This window comes from Eleutherodactylus coqui, chromosome 3 (assembly GCF_035609145.1).
Source record: "Eleutherodactylus coqui strain aEleCoq1 chromosome 3, aEleCoq1.hap1, whole genome shotgun sequence".
NCBI classification, from domain to species: domain Eukaryota; kingdom Metazoa; phylum Chordata; class Amphibia; order Anura; family Eleutherodactylidae; genus Eleutherodactylus; species Eleutherodactylus coqui.
Window position 1 is genome coordinate 99,389,768 of NC_089839.1, and position 22,338 is coordinate 99,412,105.

Genomic DNA, 22,338 nt, shown 5'->3' on the forward strand with positions numbered 1-22,338 from the left:
CCCGGGCTCGCCCGCAGCGCATTGCTTTCAATGGAGACGGCTGTATTGCCGTCTCCATTGAATGCAATGCGCTGGACAGCTCCGGCCCGTTTCTAATGAAACGCGGCTAGGAGCAGATTTTCGGGCGATTTGCGGGCGACTTGCGCGCACCGGTCACGCGATTTGCGGATGCGCATCCGTCATGCGATCCGCAAATCGCGGCAAAAAACGCCCGTCTGACTAAGCCCTTAAGATAGTTGTTTTTATATATTATAACTGATAATGTGATATTGAAATCTGCTAAATTTGTGAAAGATACTGTCACACGATGTATAATATCACATCTGATTTGTATATTCTTTAGCAAAACTGTGCAAATATAATATTGGACAAACTGCGTTTTTTATTAAAGACATTTTATTACAATATACACAATAATTGCAAGAAAGAGAACTCAAAACCTTGCAGTTATTTAGCATGATGATATCTGTCTATTAAGGGCAAACAGATTTTATATGCATATTATGCAGTTCTACTGTTCAATGCTCTAACATCTTGTCACGCGACCCTATGAGGACCAAAATTCATGACACCAGGCAGTGAAATAAGCCTACAAGGCCTTCACAAAGCAACAATAAAGAACTATCCATCCCTGGAAGAGCAAAAAAAAGGTAACTGATGTGACTTGTTCCATTAAAAAAATAAATGATATGTTCAATGGTAAGCCATCATTAAAGAAATACTAGAAAAAGTCATAATGTTGTAAGTGTTTTTATCATACTGTGAACCGTAGCTGGAACGTGTTCTGTGTGATATTCAGAACATCAACACTAGAGGGCGCTATATGAAGGAATAACATACACTTTATGCCTATACAACTTGTTTACAAAATTACAATTACATGATTTAGTTTATGTAATAGAAAAATAAGTTTAACTTTTTCAAATACAACACTTGATTGATGTTTTCTACAACCTCTCATTTCATACACTTACATCTTTCCACACTGAAAAGACTAAATCAGCATGAAATCATGTACTCTCATCTTCATCACATTCTAATGAAGATGACAGAATTTGTTCTTATATATTTCTGAAAGTTAAAAAAAAATCATCTCACATACTGCAGTTTCCAACATCTTCTGAGTAAATAGAGACTACAATACCCAGCTGGAAACATTATGTTCTTGGAATACTGATCTCGCTATATAAAACGGTTTCCCCCAAAATAAGACCTACACTGAAAATAAGGCCCAAGTTTTTTGGAGATTTTTGGGGAAGCCTGAAATATCAGGCCTACCTTGAAAATAAGCCCTAGCTGCATTACATAAGAAAAAAAAGTAAAACATTACCTAGCAGGCTTGGTTCAAGTCCCTCCTGCTGCTCTCCGGAGCTCCGACGCGCTTCTTGCAGTCCTTGGCCACCTACAGAAGATCACTTCCTGGTTATCGGATTCATAAATTCCACCTCCAGGAAGCGATGGCTCTGATTGGTTGAGCAGTGCTTGAGAACCAATCAATGCAGTGCTCAATGAAGGAATGCGATGGCTGTGATTGATTCATTGAGCACTGCGTTGACTGGGTGAGCAGCGGTTAAAGAACCAATCACAGCCATCGCGTTGTGGAGGCAGGATTTATGAATTGGCCAAACAATGCCGCGGCTTAGCACATTGGAGCTCTGGAGAGCAGCGGGAGGGACTGGATCGAGCCTGCTAAGTATAATAAGACATTCCCCTAAAATAAGACCTAACGGCTCTTTTGGGGGGAAAAATTAATATAAAATAGGGTCTTATTTTGGGGAAAACACAGTATTGCTATTACTCATTGTAGCTGTTGGGTATCGATTGCCAAAAACAGAATCCCTGTTCTCTAAGCAGTATGTAAACTGCCTCCGTCATCCCATGTCTTAATTTCGTGGTTGAGAATTATACTCTGTACAAATGTTCTGAATGATCTTTCCAACAAACTTATAGAGGCTATCAAATTCATCCACGAAAAATGAATGGTCTTTATCTGGATCAGTGGCCATAGATTCTAGTTCATCTTGGGCCGCCCAGGCAACGCCAACAGCGTAGGCAATGACTCCTGTAAATGAAATCAAAAGAATCAGTTTATATGGTATAACAATTTATCATTACTATTTTTTTTCCAATCCAATGTCCCTGCCACCCGCACACTCCCCAGCTCTTATTTATTTTGGGTGGAAAAGCGCATTGCTGATTCCTTGGAATTACTCAACAGAAACACATAAAAATGATCCCGCATGATGATTTTATTGGCAATTTTTTGAAAATTAAAAGTGAGTTAATATGTATATTACACTATGCAGGAGAGTGGTCTGATGTCAGAGCTCTCCTCTGCATGCTGTCACATACATATGCAGAACAGAACTCCGATGATGGACCTCTCTTTTGCATAGTGTTCGAAACATGGATCGGACCTCGCCCGACATGGAAGCTGTGTAGGGAGATCTCAATGTTGGATGTGGTCCAACATTGGCTTGGAAAGGGTTAAGCCCCTACTGGACATTCCATTTCTCAGTACTAGCATCTACACTGGCCATCGAGGGATGATTTTAGTCTTTGTTCACATCGATTAATTAATTTTCAAATAGATCCCAACAAATACTGTTGAATCCCGGTGATTCATAATGGTCCATCAGATTTTGGGGTATTTTTATGCTGAAAGACTATACTATTCACTTGTGCCCTTCATGATGGGCTCCAACATAATAGACTTTATGTAGAATATTTCCATAACATATCTGCAAAAAGCCACAGAGAGCCGCAGATAAATCTACAGTGAAAAATCTGCACCAAATTGTGGTGCAGAGTTGGGTGTGGATTTGCTGCAGTGGACCCTAAGCCGGCTTCACACGGGTGAGATTCTCGCACAAGGTATGTGCATTACAAGACATACAAATCTCGCAGGAATATGAACGCCATTGTTTTGAATCGGGTCATACACATTAGTGATTACATCGCATCGTGATGCGATGTGGGAAAAAAACGTGGCAAATCCTATCTTTGGGCGTGTACTCGCATTGGCCTATGATTTCTATGGGGCCGATGGAAGCATCGCACCACGTGCTATTGAAAACAATGGGAGACATTCCGTGATCCTCCCCCTTGGCTGACAGCCGTGGCAAAGAATTGCTACTACCCCGAAGTGATGTGAGGCGTTTTTTGATATAACATCGCCTTGCAGCCACAGGGAAATTGTATGTTGGCGAGCACGATATTGTCTGCGATTCATGACCCCATATCGCACTCGCTTGTGCGAAGTTAGTCTTAGGCTGATGGACTAAGAAAGAAAAATGAATATTCATTTAGGACTAACTTCACACGCCTCGCATCACTCCGGGGAAGTAGCAATTGCGGCAAGCGCTGCGGAATAAGTTGGCGCTATGCAAATAGATTATTATTATTAAAGTCTCCCATTGTTTTCAACAGGGAGACCTCGCATTGGATTGCATGCAGCTAGCACGTGTTGCGCTGCTGCTGGCCCCAATGCAAATAATGGGCGAGGCAGGAAGAACATCACTCATATGTATGACCCCATTCAAAAGAATTGGGTTCATATCCTTGTGATATTTGTGCGTCTCACAACCCACAAATCTCTCCAGTGTGAAGCTGGCCTAAGGGTCCTTTTAGATGAGCAGATTCTCGTTTGCAGGAGCGGGCGAGTGGGTGACGTCACCGCTTACTCATTCGCTCTCATGCAGCCTGTTTAGATGGACAGATTCATCGCTGCCTCTTTCAATAAGAATCGTTCAGTCTTTCACATTAGTGCATGAGACCGACCGAACGATTACTGTTTAAACAGAACAAGTGGTAAACGAGTCAATGATAGTTTTTATATCTGCGTAAAAAGTGAGAAACAAACAATCCTCATTTGTCATTTAGTCGTCTTGCGTTTAGACTGAAAGATTATTATTTACTTTGGTTTGTTTGAACAATAATAGTTCCGTCTAACAGCACATTTACCGATGTTCTGTCACTTCTGTACCCAGGCATCTAGATCCAGTGATGCATATTTGCTGGAAGCCAGTAAATAGAGCCCAGATGGGTGGACACAGGAGATTGCCAAGGTAAGTATACTGGCTTTTTAATTTCACCTGTGGATCTGCAAGAAAATCCGCAATACTAGGATCTGAATGCATATTTTTGCTTCCTCATTGCGGTCAGTTAGGAAAATCTGTTCCCTTTCTGCATCAGAAATTGAAATGGCAAAATCCGCAACGCAGATCAATTTCCATGTGGATGTGATTTGATAAATTCTCGTCCACTTGCCCGCTATTGTATTCCACTGTGGATTTTCCACGCACAAGTCAGAACGGAAAATCTGCAGCCTATCATGTGTGCACCCGGCCTCAAAGATCTGCTTTTCTTTGAATTCATTCTGTACATTATTGCATAAAGAATTTGTTAGTAGTATAGAGTAGTACTGTTATATTTATCATGAGCGTTTAGGCATATAAACTTATATTTCCCAAGGTCAGATGGCTTACAGAGGTAGCTGAGAATTTCACCTATTATCACCATGCTGACCAAGACATCATACGTTGAATCTCCTATTTATACATATACTTTTTGATATTATGAATGTCAAGATTTTATAAAATTTCTTGATTATACCTCTGTAGAATTCCAATGTCACATGTTTGCTCTTCTTTAGTATGTTTACTAGGGGCGGAAAATCTGCAGCGTTTTCTGTGGGTAAAATGTGAATTAACAAATCTGCACATTTGTTGCAGATTTTCGGCAGATTTTTTGCATGGCAATTCTAGTTCCTACTAGTGCCGATTTACTGCTGATTGTGGCCTCCCTATTGAAGTCTATGCAGAAATCCATAGCAAATCCGGTCAAAATCAGGTGCTATAATTGATTGTAATTATCTGTGGATCCTAAATCCGCTCTGCATATAAATTTCCACACGCATTTTGAGCAGTTTTTTTCCCGCATCATTAATCTCACTCACGCTGCTACTATTGAAAATGCTTCAGATTTTCTGTGTGGACAGTTCACGTGGAAAATCTGCAGAAAATCGAACCATGTTTGTGCGATGGGAGAGTGAGTGTAAGCGTAGAATTATGAAACAAATGATTTTCAATGGTTTCCTTTACATTTGCAATGTTTTCACATGCGATGTTGCAAGAAAAAAAATTGCGGCATGTCCTATCTTTCTGCGTTTTGTGTTTTTTCATCTCCCATGTTTCCCTATGGAGCCTCCTTTTTATCGCATCGCAAAGCAGGAACTTACAATTTTCATGCAATACGTTTTTAACATTAGAAATTCCAATTGACTTTTACACTAAAAAATTGCAGTAAAAGCACGTGAGAAAATTGCAAATGTCAGCGATGTTTTTGAGAAAAAGCAGCTCTGATGCTCAAAAGTCGCGGGAAAAAAAGTCATGATTTTGCCACGATTTTCATGCTGTGACATCGCGATCACCAGTGTGAAGGAGCCCTAAACCTTTGATTCCGTCTATTTCAAGTTCCACGAGTGTCCTTGAAAATCAAGATTTTGTCATGGAAATTTTTTAAAAAAAAACCTATATGAACTCCGAAATTGCTGTTGTTACAATGTAGCTAAGGTTATTTTTACACAGGCCGATAAGTCGTTCACATTCCCAATTTGTAGTTGGTGTAAATGCATGCTGCACTGAACAACGAATGAGAATTCGTTTGCTACCTGTTCGTTGTTCAGTTTTTCAGAACAGGCAGTCGTTCCCTTATGAACGACTGCCTGTTTATTGCAGGCTGGAACGATGACCGACTCACTCTGCATCCATTCACTATCTATATAATTTACTTTCAGGGTAAAGAGGGAAAGGAATTACCACTTTGATGAGCAGCTGCTGCCGGAGCCCGGACATCATCATATGACCGTCCATCTGTGATTACGATCATGATCTTTCTTTTATTTGGCTTTGATTTACTGAAAAGCTGCTCGGATGCATATGTTATGGCAGCTCCTGTGCTTGTACCGCCACTCCAATAGCCTATCCTCATGATGGCATTCACAACATCTTGCTTTGTACTATATTTATCGAAGCCAAACTCCAGTCTCTGTTCATATGTATACTGCACTGCTCCAATTCTTGTGTCTGTGTCGGAGATCTCAAATTCACTTGTAATATTTGCTATGAACTGAAGGACAGTACGGAAGTTACCAGTTCCGACACTGCTGGAACCATCAATGACAAACCCAATATCAGCAGCGTTAAGACATGTCTTGCTGCAGACTAATTTGTCAGTATCACACATACGCTTCACCAATGGGTTTACAATCTTATGGAGACCAAACCAGCTAGGGACATTGATTGAAAAATGGCCATTGGTTCTACAAACAGCCTGCAAAAAAAAGAAGAAATTTCAGTTACCAAGATTCACTTGTTGTACTGTGCAAGTCAGCATGTTATAAAGATAAATGTCCAAGTCCACACTATACAAATACAATGTAGGCAAGATTAGAAAAGTAAGTCAATAAAGTTAAAATTTGGGACAAGCAACTTTGCAAATGTATCAATAATGAATATGGTAACATCAAGTCATTGGGATGAGAGTTCAGATGAAAAGGCAGCTGACTACCATATAGAATGTGTGTCTAGTCATCTTCAATATTCAGTAACAGGACCATGCTAGACGTGAGGATATCTGACTGTGCTAATGGAGTAAAACATTTTGTCCATGCTGGACACTTATGTAAATAGATCATCCAAAATGTTAAGTAGGGAGTAGTAACCCCTGACTTGGCCATCATCAGATCATTTGATACTTTTAAATTAATCGTGATTCTAGTAGTATTTCACCTCTGAAATTCAAACATGTTGTTAGAATTTTTCCATCAGGCAGTTTCTTTGTGACACTAGAAATAATTCAGTATGAGAAATATAACTCGAATATCTGTGGAGATTTAAAGGGCATTGCTTATTGCTTCGAATGCAACTTGGGTCACTAAATTCTGCTGTCTCTTATGCGGATGGGACAGTGGGGATAAGAAGTCTCACTTTATTTGAAAACAATGGTCTATTCATGTATCTTTTATTCCTGGACAAAAAATGTACCTTTTAGTTAAGGTCCTTTTACATGCAAAGATATCCTTTTAAATGGATGAAAGATTGAAAGATTTAGCGATGTATTTGCATAAAGTGTTAATGGCTTTAATGGAGCCCAGGGTCTGTTTAAACACACTTCCAGCTGTGCAAACAGCTTCCGTCACATTCCATTGTCCCCCTCTTGGCTAGTGTAAACATGGCACGGGGAGAACATTCTGAAGTCTATTGAAAGATGAATGAACTGTCATTCAAATGGATTGTATTTGCTCAGTTTTTTAGCTGCTGAATGCTGGATTTTATGTGAAGTAAAATTCATCGTTCAAATGAAACGTGTGATACTCGTTGCATGTAAAAGGGCCCTAATGTGTTTGCCTTCACTGCATATAAAACGGGCACTGATGAAACAGTTTGTAAAAGCAATTGATGGAAAGTTTGCAGCATTTATGCATTTGAAATCTAAATATCCCAAAGTTAGTGATGTAAAACTAAAAGAAGGAATTTTTATAGCGCCACAAATAAGATTAGTAATGAATGATGAATAGTTTCAGGAACTATTAAATCCATTGCAAAAAGCAGCCTGGTTGTTATTCAGAAATGCCTCCTGTTCTTGGAAATCAGAAAACTATTGTGATGTAGTGAATGATCTTGTGAAATTCTACCTAAGACAGTATGGAGGTACCGAGGCACGTGGAGTCCCAATGTGCTGGCTGACTATTAATGGACCATGAAGAGGGACCCCAGAAGCAAAATATTCCTGTCAATCATTATCAAAACCTTTCTAGGTAAACTGTATTTTACATAATGTTGACTTACATAAGTACTACTTTTATAAAACTTGAAATGTGTGTCAGAGGAAACCCTGAAGGAAAAATTCGAACATATTTGAATTCAGGAGGTGAAATACTACTAGAACCCCCATGAAATATTTTTGTGTTAAAAAAGCTTTGTTTTGTAGGCCAGTGTTATTGTGCAGATTCTCGCCATATCGCAGAAATCTGAATGATAATCGTTCAGTATAAACGCTGCCAGTGACTAAACAACGAACGATAATTTGCTTGCTTATCATTCATTAGTCATTTTCTTTTGGCATAAAAATCAAAAGACGATCGGCCTGTGTAAACAGGCAGTTGTTCACCTATGAATCTATGAAACTGCCTGTTTATTGTGAATGGAGGCGGGTGGGCGGAAGTAATCTCCAACCGGCTCCACCTCCATTCATTGAGTAGTCATTGTTCCTGTGAAAGCACAGGAGCGATTATGACTGCTTAAGCACCCGACAATTGTCCCGTGTTAAAGGACTGTTACTCTCTTTGGCTATTTAATTATATTTGACCTCTAGCCTCCACGATGAGAATAGAATACTGTCAAGAACTATACCTTGTCTACAAAATTGGGTTCTACAACGTTTGATTTCTCATTATCATCTGCAGCCTCAATTGTCACAAAGAATATGTTGATTCCGGATTCACGAGCGAGACGGGAAGCTTCTTCTACTTTATCTGTTGGCCAACCGTCTACAAGGACAACTGCCACATTTGGGGCTGCTCCTCTATTCCCACTGGCATCAGAGAAGTAATTCTTGTTTATATAAGACAGAGCTTTTCCTGAAGGGACAATCAGAATAGTTTAATCATTCATGCAACAAAACATTGCAAGTTCTAGCATAAAGTACAACAAATGAAATTTATTCGCTTCTCATTAGTCGTGCATGCAGGAAACTGAATGATGGATTGGCCCATCTAAACAGACAGTTGTTCACTTGTGAATGACTGCCTGTTTACTGTGAATGGAGACAGGCGGGTTTGAAACGATCCCCACCTGCTCCGCCTCCATTCACTAGTGATGCTCGTTTATGTGTAAAAGCACAGGTATGATTATCGCTAAGACGACCTGTTGGGCATCTTTGCCAACAAGTCATCCCATGTGAGAGGGCCCTTAGGCCTGCTCATTGCATGGATAACATTTGAAAATAGGAAATGTTAGTGATTGGCTTGCTTGTTGTCCGCACTAATTTTGTTACTAATGACTTACCAACATTGGAATATCCTCCTTTTTGAGGAATTTTGTCAATAGCATTTTTGAGGTCTTTGGAATTAAAGTAAGAACGAAGACTGAACTCTGTATGTGGGTCATCGCTTAAAAAGGAAGAGACAGAAAACAGTTAGTGTAATGGTAATCATAAACACCTTATTAGAACAAAACTCAAAGTATTAGAAGAAATGCAGACAAGGGAGGACATTCAAGCCTTTTTGCCTCAACCATGTGTCATACCGTGCTATTTTGTGTTAACCGAGCATAAAAGACCATGTAGAAGATTCATGGTAGGTGTTCTTACCCATACTGTACAATACCCATAAGAGGTCCAGAAATTCCAACATTAAGGACCTCTGCCATCTGGTTAAGGAAGAGCTTCTGAATCCGGAAACGTCTCTTGCCAATACTCCAGCTACCATCCATAAGGAAAACCAGGTCTACTTTGCAATCTGTATGTAATAGATAATAAGAGACTTTTATATTCATGTTTTGCAGTAACACAAAGAAATCCACAGGTTGCTGCTATTAAAAACTAGACCTGTTTGTATACTACATATTAGGGCGGTGACTTTACATCATCGTGCCTCTCACACTAAATCTGGAAGGTCTTCCCAACCGATTCTCGACAACTTTTTATCAATTAAAAAATAATAATGTACTATGAGCTTCATACCAGGACAATGTGTATTTTTTCTTAGTCAAAACTTAAAGAGCTTTGCCTTTATTTTATTTTCAGTTTCTTGTCACATGGCAGCGAAGGCTACACACACTGTTTTCACAGCACATTTCAGGGTTTGATCCCAGGCTTCCATTTGGATCATCATAAACAGCATCCAGATGGGACCTTGAATGGAACCCTAGGCTGCCATTACTAAAACAGCGACCAAAGCTGCAAACTTTCATCTCTCTTTTAGTTGATTTCCATTTGAGATAGTCAGCCACAATATATTGCCCAGTTTAAATGCTAGAGACGAATGGAAACCTGCAAAAACGAGACCAAAACTTGCAGCTTTGGCTTCCTTTTAAGTAATGGCAGCATATAGTATTGCCCAGAGTTCTGAATGGATGCCGATTTAGTGATCCAGAGTACCTCTCTAAGCTTGTCCCATATCTCGCACGGGCCTCTGAGGAGTGGGTTAAACGTCTTGGCTCGGTAGTGTGAACTCACTGGGAGCCACAGGGCCTCCATCAAAGGGGACCTACCACAGCCCTCCACCACTTTTGTAAGTAGTTTATCACTCTCAGGGTGCGAAAGATCCCACCAGTATCTAAGATGGGAAGCGCAATAATAATCATAGAGATTAGGGAGGTCTATACCTCCCTCAGTGCGCCTTCTGATCATTAAGCTGTGCGCCAGCCTTGGTCTCCTCTGCCTCCACACGAAAGCCGAAAAGACCGACCGTATCATTTTGAAGAACTTGGTAGGGAGGTAAATGGGAAGCATTCTGATCTTATACAATATAATAGGTAGGATATATGTTTTTATAATGTTTTTCCTCCCAAACCAAGACACACAAGGGATGTCGTATGATTTGAGAAGACGTTTGACCTGGTCGATGAGCGGAATGAAGTTAGAATTATATAAATCTTCGGCCTTTTTGGTTAGTCTAATACCGAGGTACTCCAGGTAGGAGGATGACCATGAGAAGGGTGAGTTGTTTCTCAATATGTCATATTGTTTTGAGGGTATGGAGACGTTCAGAGCTGTTGACTTTGCAAAGTTAATCTTGAAATTAGAGATCACGCCAAACTCCTCGAGTAACTCTGAGAGTCTGGGTAGGCTCTTCTGGGGTTCGGTAATTAGGAATGCGATATCGTCCGCAAAAGCTGCGGCTGATAGCTGCTGGTCTCCAATACAGAGACCCCTGACTCCCGGGTCCTGCCTGACCCTCAGAAGCAGGGGCTCCAAGGACAAGATGAAGAGGGAGGGAGATAGGGGACACCCCTGCCGAGTGCCGTTTTTTATGAGGAAGGGAGGAGAGAGGATCTCGTTTATTTTAAGTCTTGGATGGGGGCAAGCGTAGAGAGAGAAAATTGCCTTCGTAAACTGCGCTGGTAGGTTAAAGTGGTGCAGTACTCTCTCCATGTAGAGCCAATTAACCCTATCAAAAGCCTTTTCGGCATCCGTACCTATTAAGGCAAGGGGTATCCTATGATTTTGTGCATACCTAGCCGCATGGAGGAGTCTGAGGCAATTATCTCTCCCCTCCCTCCCTCTGATAAAGCCGGCCTGCTCCACATCAATCAGAGTGGGCATAAAGGGTTCTAATCTTTTCGCTAGCAGCTTGGCCCACAATTTCATATCTAGATTGATAAGAGATATAGGGCGGTAGCTCCCACACAATTCTGGATCCTTGTTATCCTTATGGATCAAGGTGATGTGGGCTTCCTGGGATTGCCTCGGCAGGGATGCCCCCCCATTAAGTCATTAAACAAGGCTGTTAATTTAGGTTTTAGTATTGGGAGAAAGGCTTTATAATACTGTACCGGTAGACCATCTGGGCCCGGACTTTTTTGGGGGGGACTGGAGACTATCAGCGCCTCAACCTCATCTTGTGTGACCTGTGCGACCAGGGAGGAAGCCTCACTCGGGCCCAGGAGCAGCATATCAATCCGCCTGAGGAACTCATCAATTTGCGCTGTGGGATTCCCCGAAGGGGACGGATTCTGGGCGTTATGGAGGTTGTATAAGCCTGTATAAAACCTCTGAAACTCCTCCGCAATATCTTTCGAGGTGGTCAGAGTCTCGCCCGTGGGGGATTTGATAGCCCTAATCTGTTTTTTTGCCCGAGCTTTTTTAATCAGTGCGGACATAAGCTTGCTGCCCCTGTTGCCCTGGGCGTATATCTTGTGCTTAAAATGGAGCTGTTTTTTATTAAATCTAGAGTTGAGCAACAGCTTCAGCTCTGCTCTAGCTGCCGTGAGTTTGGCAATGTTTTGTTTTGCTTGTGAGAGTTTCACTGTCAGCTCTAATTTGGCAATCAGTGAAAGCTTCTCATCGATAGCTTTTTATGTGCGTTTTTTAATCCACTATATTAGTTTTATGGGAGGAAATATGGTACTAGGTTATCTTTAAATTGACAACAAACACACATGCACACATACTTGTGCCGCCAAGAGCCACTGTTTCAACTGGCGGTCTTATAATGACTTCCTCCTTCGCTGGCCCTCCTGTATAAAGAGACAAAAGTCATATAATCAATCTAACCTGTAATTTAATAATACATATAATGCAATCACTTCTACAAACTTAGGTTTCTCTATGCTTTAAGATACTGGCGAGAAGTTTCTTGCAGTGTTTAAACAATAACAAAAAAGCAATATATGGCATCTTGAATGGGTTTCAAGGAACATTAATCATATGGCTACAGAGGACAGGCCTATTATAAACAGTTTGCAAATGAAGTGCTAAACTTGTAGTCTATAGATTGTCCTTTCCAAAATTGTGATATATTGGGAATCTGAAGTGTCAAATTTTAACAAATGCATAGACAGCAATTTCCTGCCTAGCTTACTTCCCAGACAATGGACAAGCTCAAGAAAGATATGAAAAGGTACAATTGATGACCACATTAATCATAAGCTGACAGTCATTCTTCATGATGACCCTATGCTTGAGACAAAGATCTCAGCTCACAATGTAAGTGTTTCTAAGTGGCTGCAAGAGTAATGCCAAGTTTGGCTAAGCAACTGGCATTAAAACAATTGTCTTATATACAGATTTTTTATTATTTTGGTTTAAATAACATTTGGAAAAATGAGAAAGCCAAATAGCCCAGCATAGTCTTCATAAATGGGAGATCTCCTGACATTTGGGGTAAGATCATGCTTTAGCATATCCCTAGAAGTTTAAGTAGACACATGATACATGTGATAAGTAGGGGCTCAAACTTGGAGACCTTCCAGAAACAGGAAAAGCTTTGACTCTGCTCTTGATGAAGAGGTGTCCAGAGATGCTTAGTCATGCTCTATTACAGGGTTTCCCAAAGTGTGCGCTGCGAGAGCTTCTCAGGGGCTCCGATGGAGGGTCTAGGTCCCAGCTCTACTCACCACTGTAGCAGCATCTGGATAGTTTGTACCGAGAAAATCAGCATGCAACACCTGCGGTCGGCATAGCAACGCGGATCACATGAGCCGGCTTCAGTCATGTGATCTGTGTTGCTATGCCGACCACAAGTCCTGCATGCTGATTTACTCGGGACATTGCGACATGGGTGAGTAGAGCCGGGACCAATGGCGGATTATAATAGGGCCAATTGAGACGTCCATGGGCTCCCTTGGAGTATCAGGCCCAGGGTGGTTGCCCCAATCGCCTTTTTGTAATTTGCACTGCTAAACCTCTCACTGCATCTGAAGAGCATAGCGGCAATGAGGGACCCTAATACTACAGGGATAGCAACAGGGGATCCTAATACTACTGGTGCAGCAATGAGGGACCCTATCACCACTGGGGTGGCAATGGGGGACCCTATTACTACTGGGGCCGCAATAGGAGAGCCTATTACTACTGGGGCGGCAATAGGGGTCCCGATACCAGGGACAGTATAGGGGACACTATTACTACTGGGGCCAATATAGGGGATGCTATTACTACTGGGGCAGCAATGGAAGACCCTAATATTACTGTGACTAATACTACTGGGAAACTATTACTACTGGAGCCAATATAGGAGATGCTATTACTACTGGTGTGGCAATGAGGCAGCCTAATACTACTGGGGTGGCGATGGGGCACCCTAACACTACTGTGGCGGCAATGAGGGACCCTATTACTACTGGGGCCGCAATAGGGGACCCTATTACTACTGGGGTGGCATTGGAGGACCCTATTAATACTGGGGCCGCAATAGGGGTCACTATACCGGGAACAATATAAGGGACACTATTACTAATGGGGCCAATATAGTGGATGCTATTACTACTGGGACAGCAATGGAGGACCCTAATATTACTGGGACTAATACTACTGGGAAACTATTACTACTGGAGCCAATATAGGGAATGCCACTACTACTGGGGCACCCTAATACTACTGGGGTGGCAATGGGGCACCCTAACACTACTGGGGCAGCATTGAGGGACCCTATTACTACTGGGGCAGCAATGGGGGACGCTATCACTATTGGGGCGGCAATGGGGGACCCTATTACTTTGAATTCAAGATTTTGGTGAAGCTTGGTGATAAAAAAAATAAAACAGCAAGCAATAAAATCCTGTGCTCACAGTGTTTAAAATACGATATTAAAAAAACAAAATGGTGAAATGTCAAAGTACTCTGTGAAGGATGGATGAGGTAGATTCTAAAGATCCCCCCCTTTAACATCCAAGAATGCCAACATTCAAAAGGTATTCATCTTCAAACATAAGTCTAGAGTATTCAAAACATTTATTGTCAACAAAATAGGTACAGTACAGTGTGACGTGTTTCGGAGAATTATCTCTCTTTTTTTAAGCACAAAAGGTATATACTTGAATCTTGGCATTCCTGGATGTTAAAAAGGTGGGGGCTTCTCTGGAACCTCTGCGAGGCCCACACAGAAATAGGACATGCCGCAATTTGTTTACTGCACGGGTTTTCGCGCTGTCAAATTGCGGCTGTCTGCATAGGATTGCATTATCTAATGCAATCCTATGACAGCGGGCACAGGGGGAAATTCTGCAGGAAATCCCGCCACGGAATTTCAACCCGCGTGCATTTGGGCTTACACAGTTCCTAATCAAATCAATGAGTTGCCTGTGTAATGCAGAACAGGACCTCCAGGCTGAGATGTACTCTTTGCAACCACTTTCAGCTCTGCCCCATAGCTGAGACTCCTGAACAGGAGTTCCCCCTTTATCAACTCAGAATTCCATAGTATGATATATATAAAAATGAGTTTTTGTAATTTAGCACACCTGATTCTGAAAATCCTTTCCATGGGTCTGAAGCCACATCTACCTTAACCTCTGGTTTAGTTTGAACTGAAAATGGAGAAAAGAAAGACAAAATTAATACCATTGATCAACAAGATTTTTCTTATATGTAGTTAGGTGTATTGTTTGCATTGCTTTGTGTAGTAAACTGATTTGCAAACTGATTTTGAAATTTTGCCATCACATTCTTGAGAAACTAATAATAATAATAGTAAACTCTTCATATGCATTTTAGCCTCAGTCGGTCTCATTTGTCAATAGTCTCCAATGAATAAAGTAATCCCAGGATTTTTATACTTAACCCCTTAAGGGCAAGGGTATTTTGGTCGTAAGCACCATATATTTACCACACTTGGTGCTTAAGGGGATGAAACAAAAATTTTCATCATCGAAGCGATACTAAAATTAAAGCAGGGGATTTTTGTGGAGTCCCAAATTAATTTAGTAATGAGAAATTCAGAATTTGAAGAATCATTAAATAACAGAGAACTTGCAGCATGAACGCTTTTTAAAGCAGTAGTGCAAAACATCCTAGGAAATACTGGGATGACTACAAGAACTGGTGAACAATCTGCCTAAATCCTATCAAGCACTGGGCTGCTAGAAGAGTCTGAAAATACATTTTATTAACATGTACAGCTGAACTTCTTTCATCTAAATCTCAGTAATGTCAGCAATGAACACAGAGAACACTTCCACCAAGACATTGTAAAACAGTACTATGGCAAGTGGAGCAAAGAAATGTTGGCTGATTATTGCTAGACACTGATTTCAAGAAGATTGTGTAAGCAAATAGTGTCATGAAAAACCTTCTAAGCCTTTTTAACATTTATTATTTGTATTATTTATCCATCTTTCTAATATCTGTCTATCTAATATCCATCTCATATCTATTCATGTCTATCTATCTATCTATCTATCTATCTATTCATGTCTATCTATGTATATCTATCTATCTATCTATCTATCTATCCATGTCTATCTAATATCCATCTCATATCTATTCATGTCTATCTATCTATCTATCTATCTATCTATCTATCTATCTATCTATCTATCTATCTATCTATCTCTCTATCTATCTATCTATCTATCTATTCATGTCTATCTATGTATATCTATCTATCTATTCATGTCTGTCTATCTATCTATCTATCTATCTATCTATCTATCTATCTATCTATAATTTCTCTCTATCTAATATTTATCGATCTATCTAAAGTCGGCTGCACACGACCGGGTCAGATTCTGCATGCAGGAACCCGCAGCGGAATCCAACCCTATGCTCAGGCAACATCCACCAAAATTCTTCTTATTTTTTTGTACTGCGGATGTTCCACGCGGTTAGCCGTCAAACATGCACAGTAGTTTTTTTTTTAAACTCCAGCTTTTTCTGCGTTGTCACTAGGCGATGATGTGGGTGCCCACAAACTTTCTGCAATGCAATTGCGGAAGAGCTCCGAGTATGACTGCTTCCATTGACTTCAATAGAAGCTGTCCATGCGGAATCCACACTGAAATAGAGCACGCTGCGATTTTTCTTCTGCAAGCAGAAAATTGCAATTGATTTCCGCTCGTGTACAGGAAAAAACACTTTTTCATATCATGCTATGGGCGGTATTTGCTGCGGAATCAGGAGGTGGACGCCTGTTTTGTATTCCACAATGCAAATCCGTCCGTGTGCAGCCGGCTTAATATTTATTCATATCTATCTAATAACTATTCATATCTATCTCATCTCTCTCTAGCTCATCTATCTATCTCATATCTATCTCTTTATCTCATCTCTATCTCATATCTCTCTCATCTCATATCTCTCTCTCTATCTCTCCATCCATTCATCCATCCATCCATCAGTATAAAATCAATAAAGACCGAAGACTGGTGACTGTATGTGTAGTGGCCCAGTACTATGGGGTGCCTCCTAAAAAGTGTTTTGTTGTCAGTGTCTTTTGTCTTGTGTGAGTGGAGTGCATTGCATAACCTGCAGCACTGGATGGGTTAAGTGTCTGGTGTCTGGGTTATGTATCTCTTTGTTGGTCAAGTGACTATACCTTATATATGTGTATGCAAGGTGTGCTAGGGAGTCTGGAGTGAGATCTTTCAAGAGAGGCGTACAAGGCAGCTGTCTGTGGGTACCTTCAAGCCATAGACACGGAATGGAAGAGGCTAAAAGGATGGCCTAATGTCTGCGGGCCCAATATTCCCCAAAGTTCGGCAGAGTGTTTTCTGCTTGTGATTGTGGACCGGTAGAGACTGAGAAAGGAAAGAGTGGTACCAGGCCAGGACCTACAGATAACTGTGGCTGTGGTTTCTCCTGCATCCCGTGAGCTCTCCCTGTCACATCACTTGTCAAGCCGCTGCTAAATTGTTATTTACTGAAAAGAAGTTTGTAACAAAGTTCCAGTAAAACGACCAGTTGCCAATCAGTTTCCAGAGGCTGTGTCTTAAATAGTACCCGTGTGAGTGTGTATTTATTCCGCCAACTAGGAATTTCCCCACGGAAGCTGCGTGAGAGAGGGTTTTACTCCTCCAACTAGGAATCCACTACTGCAGAAGAAACAGTAGCGTCACGAGACACAAAAAAACAGGACTAAAGGTAATCCAGAATTGGGTTCCCATTAATTAACCTGCCCTTGGACATGTCGCTGGTTACCCTCCGGTTGGGAGACGGTACAGCTACTGTGACAAGGCCAAACTCTACCCCGCCATCTTAGGCCGTGACCTGCTTCTCGGACGCTGCATATGGATAGTAAATTATCACAGTTCTAGTAATAGTAGTAATATTGGTATTACCCTTAGCTTCCGGCACCTCTTCAGCGACCTTCTGTCCGGCTGTTTCTGATTCACTGGTTTTTGAATCTGAAATGAAGTAAAATCCGATTAAAGGGGTTGTCCCGCGCCAAAACGGGTTGTTTTTTTTTTCAACCCCCCCCCCCCCCCCGTTCGGCGCGAGACAAACCCGATGCAGGGACTTAAAAAAAAAACAGCACAGCGCTTACCTGAATCCCCACGCTCCGGTGACTTCTATACTTACCGGTTGAAGATGGCCGCCGGGATCTTCTTCCTCCGTGGACCGCAGCTCTTCTGTGCGGTCCATTGCCGATTCCAGCCTCCTGATTGGCTGGAATCGGCACGTGACGGGGCGGAGCTACACGGAGCTACACGGAGCCCCATTGAGAAGAGAAGAAGACCCGGACTGCGCAAGCGCGTCTAATTTGGCCATTAGATGGCGAAAATTAGACGGCAACCATGGAGACGAGGACGCCAGCAACGGAGCAGGTAAGTGAAAAACTTTTTATAACTTCTGTATGGCTCATAATTAATGCACAATGTACATTACAAAGTGCATTATTATGGCCATACAGAAGTGTATAGACCCACTTGCTGCCGCGGGACAACCCCTTTAAATCATTCAAAATACAACAGGACGATAAATATGAAAAGGCAGCGATGATATTCACTCACATTTGCCTAAATATACAGTACGAATGGATGAGGGAGTGTTTCTGCACTTTTTTTTATTAACAAGGATATTCAGCTCCCACAAATAATGTGAAGATGTGCTAAAGTGCTTGTGTAAGATATAGCAAATCAGCACATGCATTTCATGGGAAAAATGCCTATGATTGGCCAAATTGTATTTAAAGTAGATTCTGGTATGATATTGAAACATATTTTGCCATTTAAAAAAAATATCTGCTACTTTTTGCACAGTATTGTTAATTCATTTAATCAATAAAGAATAATAGGGTCAATGCCCTCATTTGAATGTGTTTTACACTATAATAGTTGTGCCTATGGTTCATTACTTTTTCCTTTTGACGGTTAGCATTTTGATGCCCTGTCACCTATGATGACAGTATTTGGACTAGCCACACCCTATTAAATATCTTACAAAAACTACTTTTACCCTTAGGACCACATCCTTATGAAAAGTCGCTCCATGTTTTCGCTCTTCTGGACTTTCGTATGGAGGTATTGCGGATTCAAACATTCTGTTCCACTACTTAGCAAGCACTCGATACCAGTGACTCTTATTGCCTTCAGTTTCATCCTATTGCTGACTATTGAGAAGCTCATATAGGTGAAGCAACTATTCAAATGCTTCATAGAGTCGTGTTTATTCATTGCACAACCCCAGCAGGTTCGTAAAGTGTGACAATGATATGTTTTCTCCTACTCATTGTATAAAAGGTTAACACCCTAGGGGGATGCCCCTCTTATTCTGTTATGTATGGCTGGCCAAAGTCAAACAGTTCAATACTTATGTAGTGTAATGTGCTATTGCAACTTCCTTATTATAACCCCTTAAAATTGGCAGAATTCTCAGATAATCAACTAGTCATGCTTGTGATGGACTGGCGTTCCTTTGACCCACCAGAGGGAATGGTACAATCTCCATCAAGAATACTCAAATCCCAACTGCACCTTTAGTAAGTAGTGATGTTCTCGGACTGCATAAGCAAAGGTAGCCATACACCTTAGACAGCTACACCCTCTGACCTCACATACACATGCATGCTCCGTTCAGACTCTAGAATCTAACATGCCAACCCTTCTTTCCCTCAACATCTACTGTCAGGGGAGAGTCGGGAGGCCTTCATGAGAACCTACCTATTTCAGTGGGGCAGTTTGACCATCTAATGCCTAATGAAGTCCATCTAATGTGTGGAAAGTATCAATTCTAATTAATTCAGCTTATTAGTTTGGCATGAAGTAGAGGAATAATAACATTTGAATAAGTAATAACCAACCATTCTATTGAAATGTAAAGTATTTGAATGTACTTATCCTAAGTATTTTGTTCCTTATTTTACTGGATATAACTGATAACTTTACTGTTTTTCCAGCAAGCTATATCTGTCTTGCTATTAACACTACTCTGTTAACATCTCGTTCGGCATGTATCCTGGCACATGCTGAACATATCGGGCTTCTTGCACCTAATATGTGTCAAATGAATGTCCTTTTGGCAGTGTACATTGGGTTAGTACGTGTCGGCATGACTTCTTCTACCATGCAGTAACATAAATGAATACTGAGCGGTATATATATATTTTTTCACAGATTTAATGGGTGACATATACCAGTGTATGCCTAAACTTTTATATGTTGCAGCCTTCCATTAGCTGAATACATTGGAGAACATTCCCGACATATACCTTCAACAGAAAGCACAAGGCATTTACACGCAGCAAAAAAATATACACCCATTGAAATGGCTAATTAGTCTAATGAGTTCTAAATATTTTTTCCTGCACAATTACACAGCTTGTCATGCATCTCCTAGCATGGTATTGTATGCACTATTGGTGTTTTTATAATTTCTCTTAACTTCTAGTTGCAGTTTGTCTGTATGTGCTAGTAACAGAAAAGCATAATTCTCAGTCAAGTAATGAATTATGGACAATGACATCCAGCCCTATTCCTAAATATAGAATAATTGAAGTGATAAATTAAAATACTTACTACTCTGTGAAAAGCCGGAAACCCATCTTTCATGTTCTGATATACTAGATCTGGGATTAGAAACTGAAAAGTCATTAAAATTTGTTAGGATTCTAACTAGGTATATAGATGACATACCCAACAATGTTGGATCTGAGCAGCCATTGTTGTAAAATACGGCTTATTGTCACTTTCACATATAAAAGAAATGTTTAAGCAAAGAATGAGTTATTTTGAAATCATGTTTTTAGGTTAAACATATATTTCATATTATTGGTGCTTTTTCTATGTCCCCACATACAGATATATTTAAAACAAATCCTAAAATCTTGCAGTTTTCACTTTGACTACTAAAGCCCCATTTAGACGGGATAAATGTCGGGCAAATGATGCCCGACACTCGTCCCTGCACATACTCACGCACTCACATGCTGCTGCAAGGGAGCTAATATCGTTGGCTCACAAGGGGGAGGCTGGAGGAGATTTCACTCCTCACACACCCCGCCCCTTTCCACTGACTTAACATAGCGGCTGTTCAATACTGAACGGCCGCTCTGTGAGCGAAACAGCTATACTAGCTCCTGTGTGACAGCACAGGAGTGAGGACATGCGGGGACGAGTGTCGGGCATCGTTTGCCCGTCATTCGTCCCGTCTAAATGGACCCTAAGTCTACTGAGAATTCCTGTTCAGTAGAGAAAACTTTTCTATGATCATCACAGACAGAATTACAATGAAAGGTCACACTTATGTATAGATAACACAAGATACTCTGTTCACAACAGGTTATGGTCACAGTCAGAGGCGTAACTTGAAGCTTCTGGGCCCCAAGGCAAAACCTGTAACAGGGCCCCCAACTATAATGCTTTATTCATAGTACTGGGCTCCTTATATGGAGAAGAGAGGCTTTATGGGCCCCCTAAGGCTGCCAGGCCTGGGTGCAACCGCATCTCCTGCATCCCCTATAGTTATACCCCTGGTCACACTTTAACTCTTCCCTCTTACTGCACAATGACCTCTGCACTGGTCACAGAGCATGAGCATGGCTAGAATACTCTCCCATAGAAATAAATAAACATCTCCAGTCTATTGTGCTTATGGTTCACCAGGCTGCAGTGCAGAACAGGAAGTGTAAGACTATTATTATGCCTAGTGGCCAGAGTGCAATCTGCATGATATTAGGATTATATATATATATATATACACATACATACACACACACACACACACACATATATATATACAGGGAAAATAAAAAAGTAAAAAAAGCAGTATGGTATATTTCTAGTATGAATATATCTACATAAACGTTTGAGTATATTGTTTTACTTCACTTATAAAGTAGGAGAAAAATGCTTATTTCCTTCTTTATTTTAGCTTTTGTAATATAACACAATTAGTTGAACCAGACAAATTCATATCATAAAATAATTCCGATTTTCTCTCATGTACAATGATACCAAGTATGTGTACATTGCTCCACTTACAAAATCACTATAACGCCCGAGAGCAAATACTTCTATTTTTTTCTAGCATGCCTCTTGCCTTCAGGCGGTATATGGGATCTGTAAATGGGAGCAAAGCACCAGGGTACAGAAAGTTTTATTGTAGGAATTAGAAAAGATAAGGAAGCAGCAAGGAAGACGAAAGCTTGTGACATATAATAATTTGTTTGAATTTGATGTAACAAAGATTCTGTGACACGGTTGCATTATTATATGTGCCCATGATATCCATGTTAAGGCCATCCAATATCACAGAAAACTCTTCTTGATGGTGTGGATTGGGGGGTGTTAGTAATTTTTTTTTTATTTCACAGGCTTTTTATTTTTTCTTTACTTTTTCATTATTTGTTTATTATTTTACAATGTTTTTTAAAATGTCTATTTTCCCTTTTATTTGTAT

General features: G+C 40.7%; 1 protein-coding gene across 4 annotated transcripts in view; it reads right to left on the reverse strand.

Annotated features, from left to right (window-relative positions):
* Positions 1-359: 359 nt before the first annotated feature.
* The window catches only part of VIT (vitrin), a 138,272-nt gene continuing 116,293 nt past the window's right edge, over positions 360-22,338 (reverse strand). For all 4 annotated transcript variants that reach the window (XM_066595921.1, XM_066595919.1, XM_066595920.1 and 1 more), the window contains 9 exons: positions 20,457-20,519; positions 17,781-17,846; positions 14,967-15,032; positions 12,177-12,242; positions 9,373-9,520; positions 9,069-9,172; positions 8,415-8,641; positions 5,820-6,333; positions 360-2,062 (listed from right to left, as the gene is read on the reverse strand). In XM_066595921.1, the coding sequence (XP_066452018.1) occupies positions 1,884-2,062; positions 5,820-6,333; positions 8,415-8,641; positions 9,069-9,172; positions 9,373-9,520; positions 12,177-12,242; positions 14,967-15,032; positions 17,781-17,846; positions 20,457-20,519 (1,433 nt within the window). In that variant the 3' untranslated portion in view covers positions 360-1,883. The remainder of the gene's footprint in view (positions 2,063-5,819; positions 6,334-8,414; positions 8,642-9,068; positions 9,173-9,372; positions 9,521-12,176; positions 12,243-14,966; positions 15,033-17,780; positions 17,847-20,456; positions 20,520-22,338) is intronic.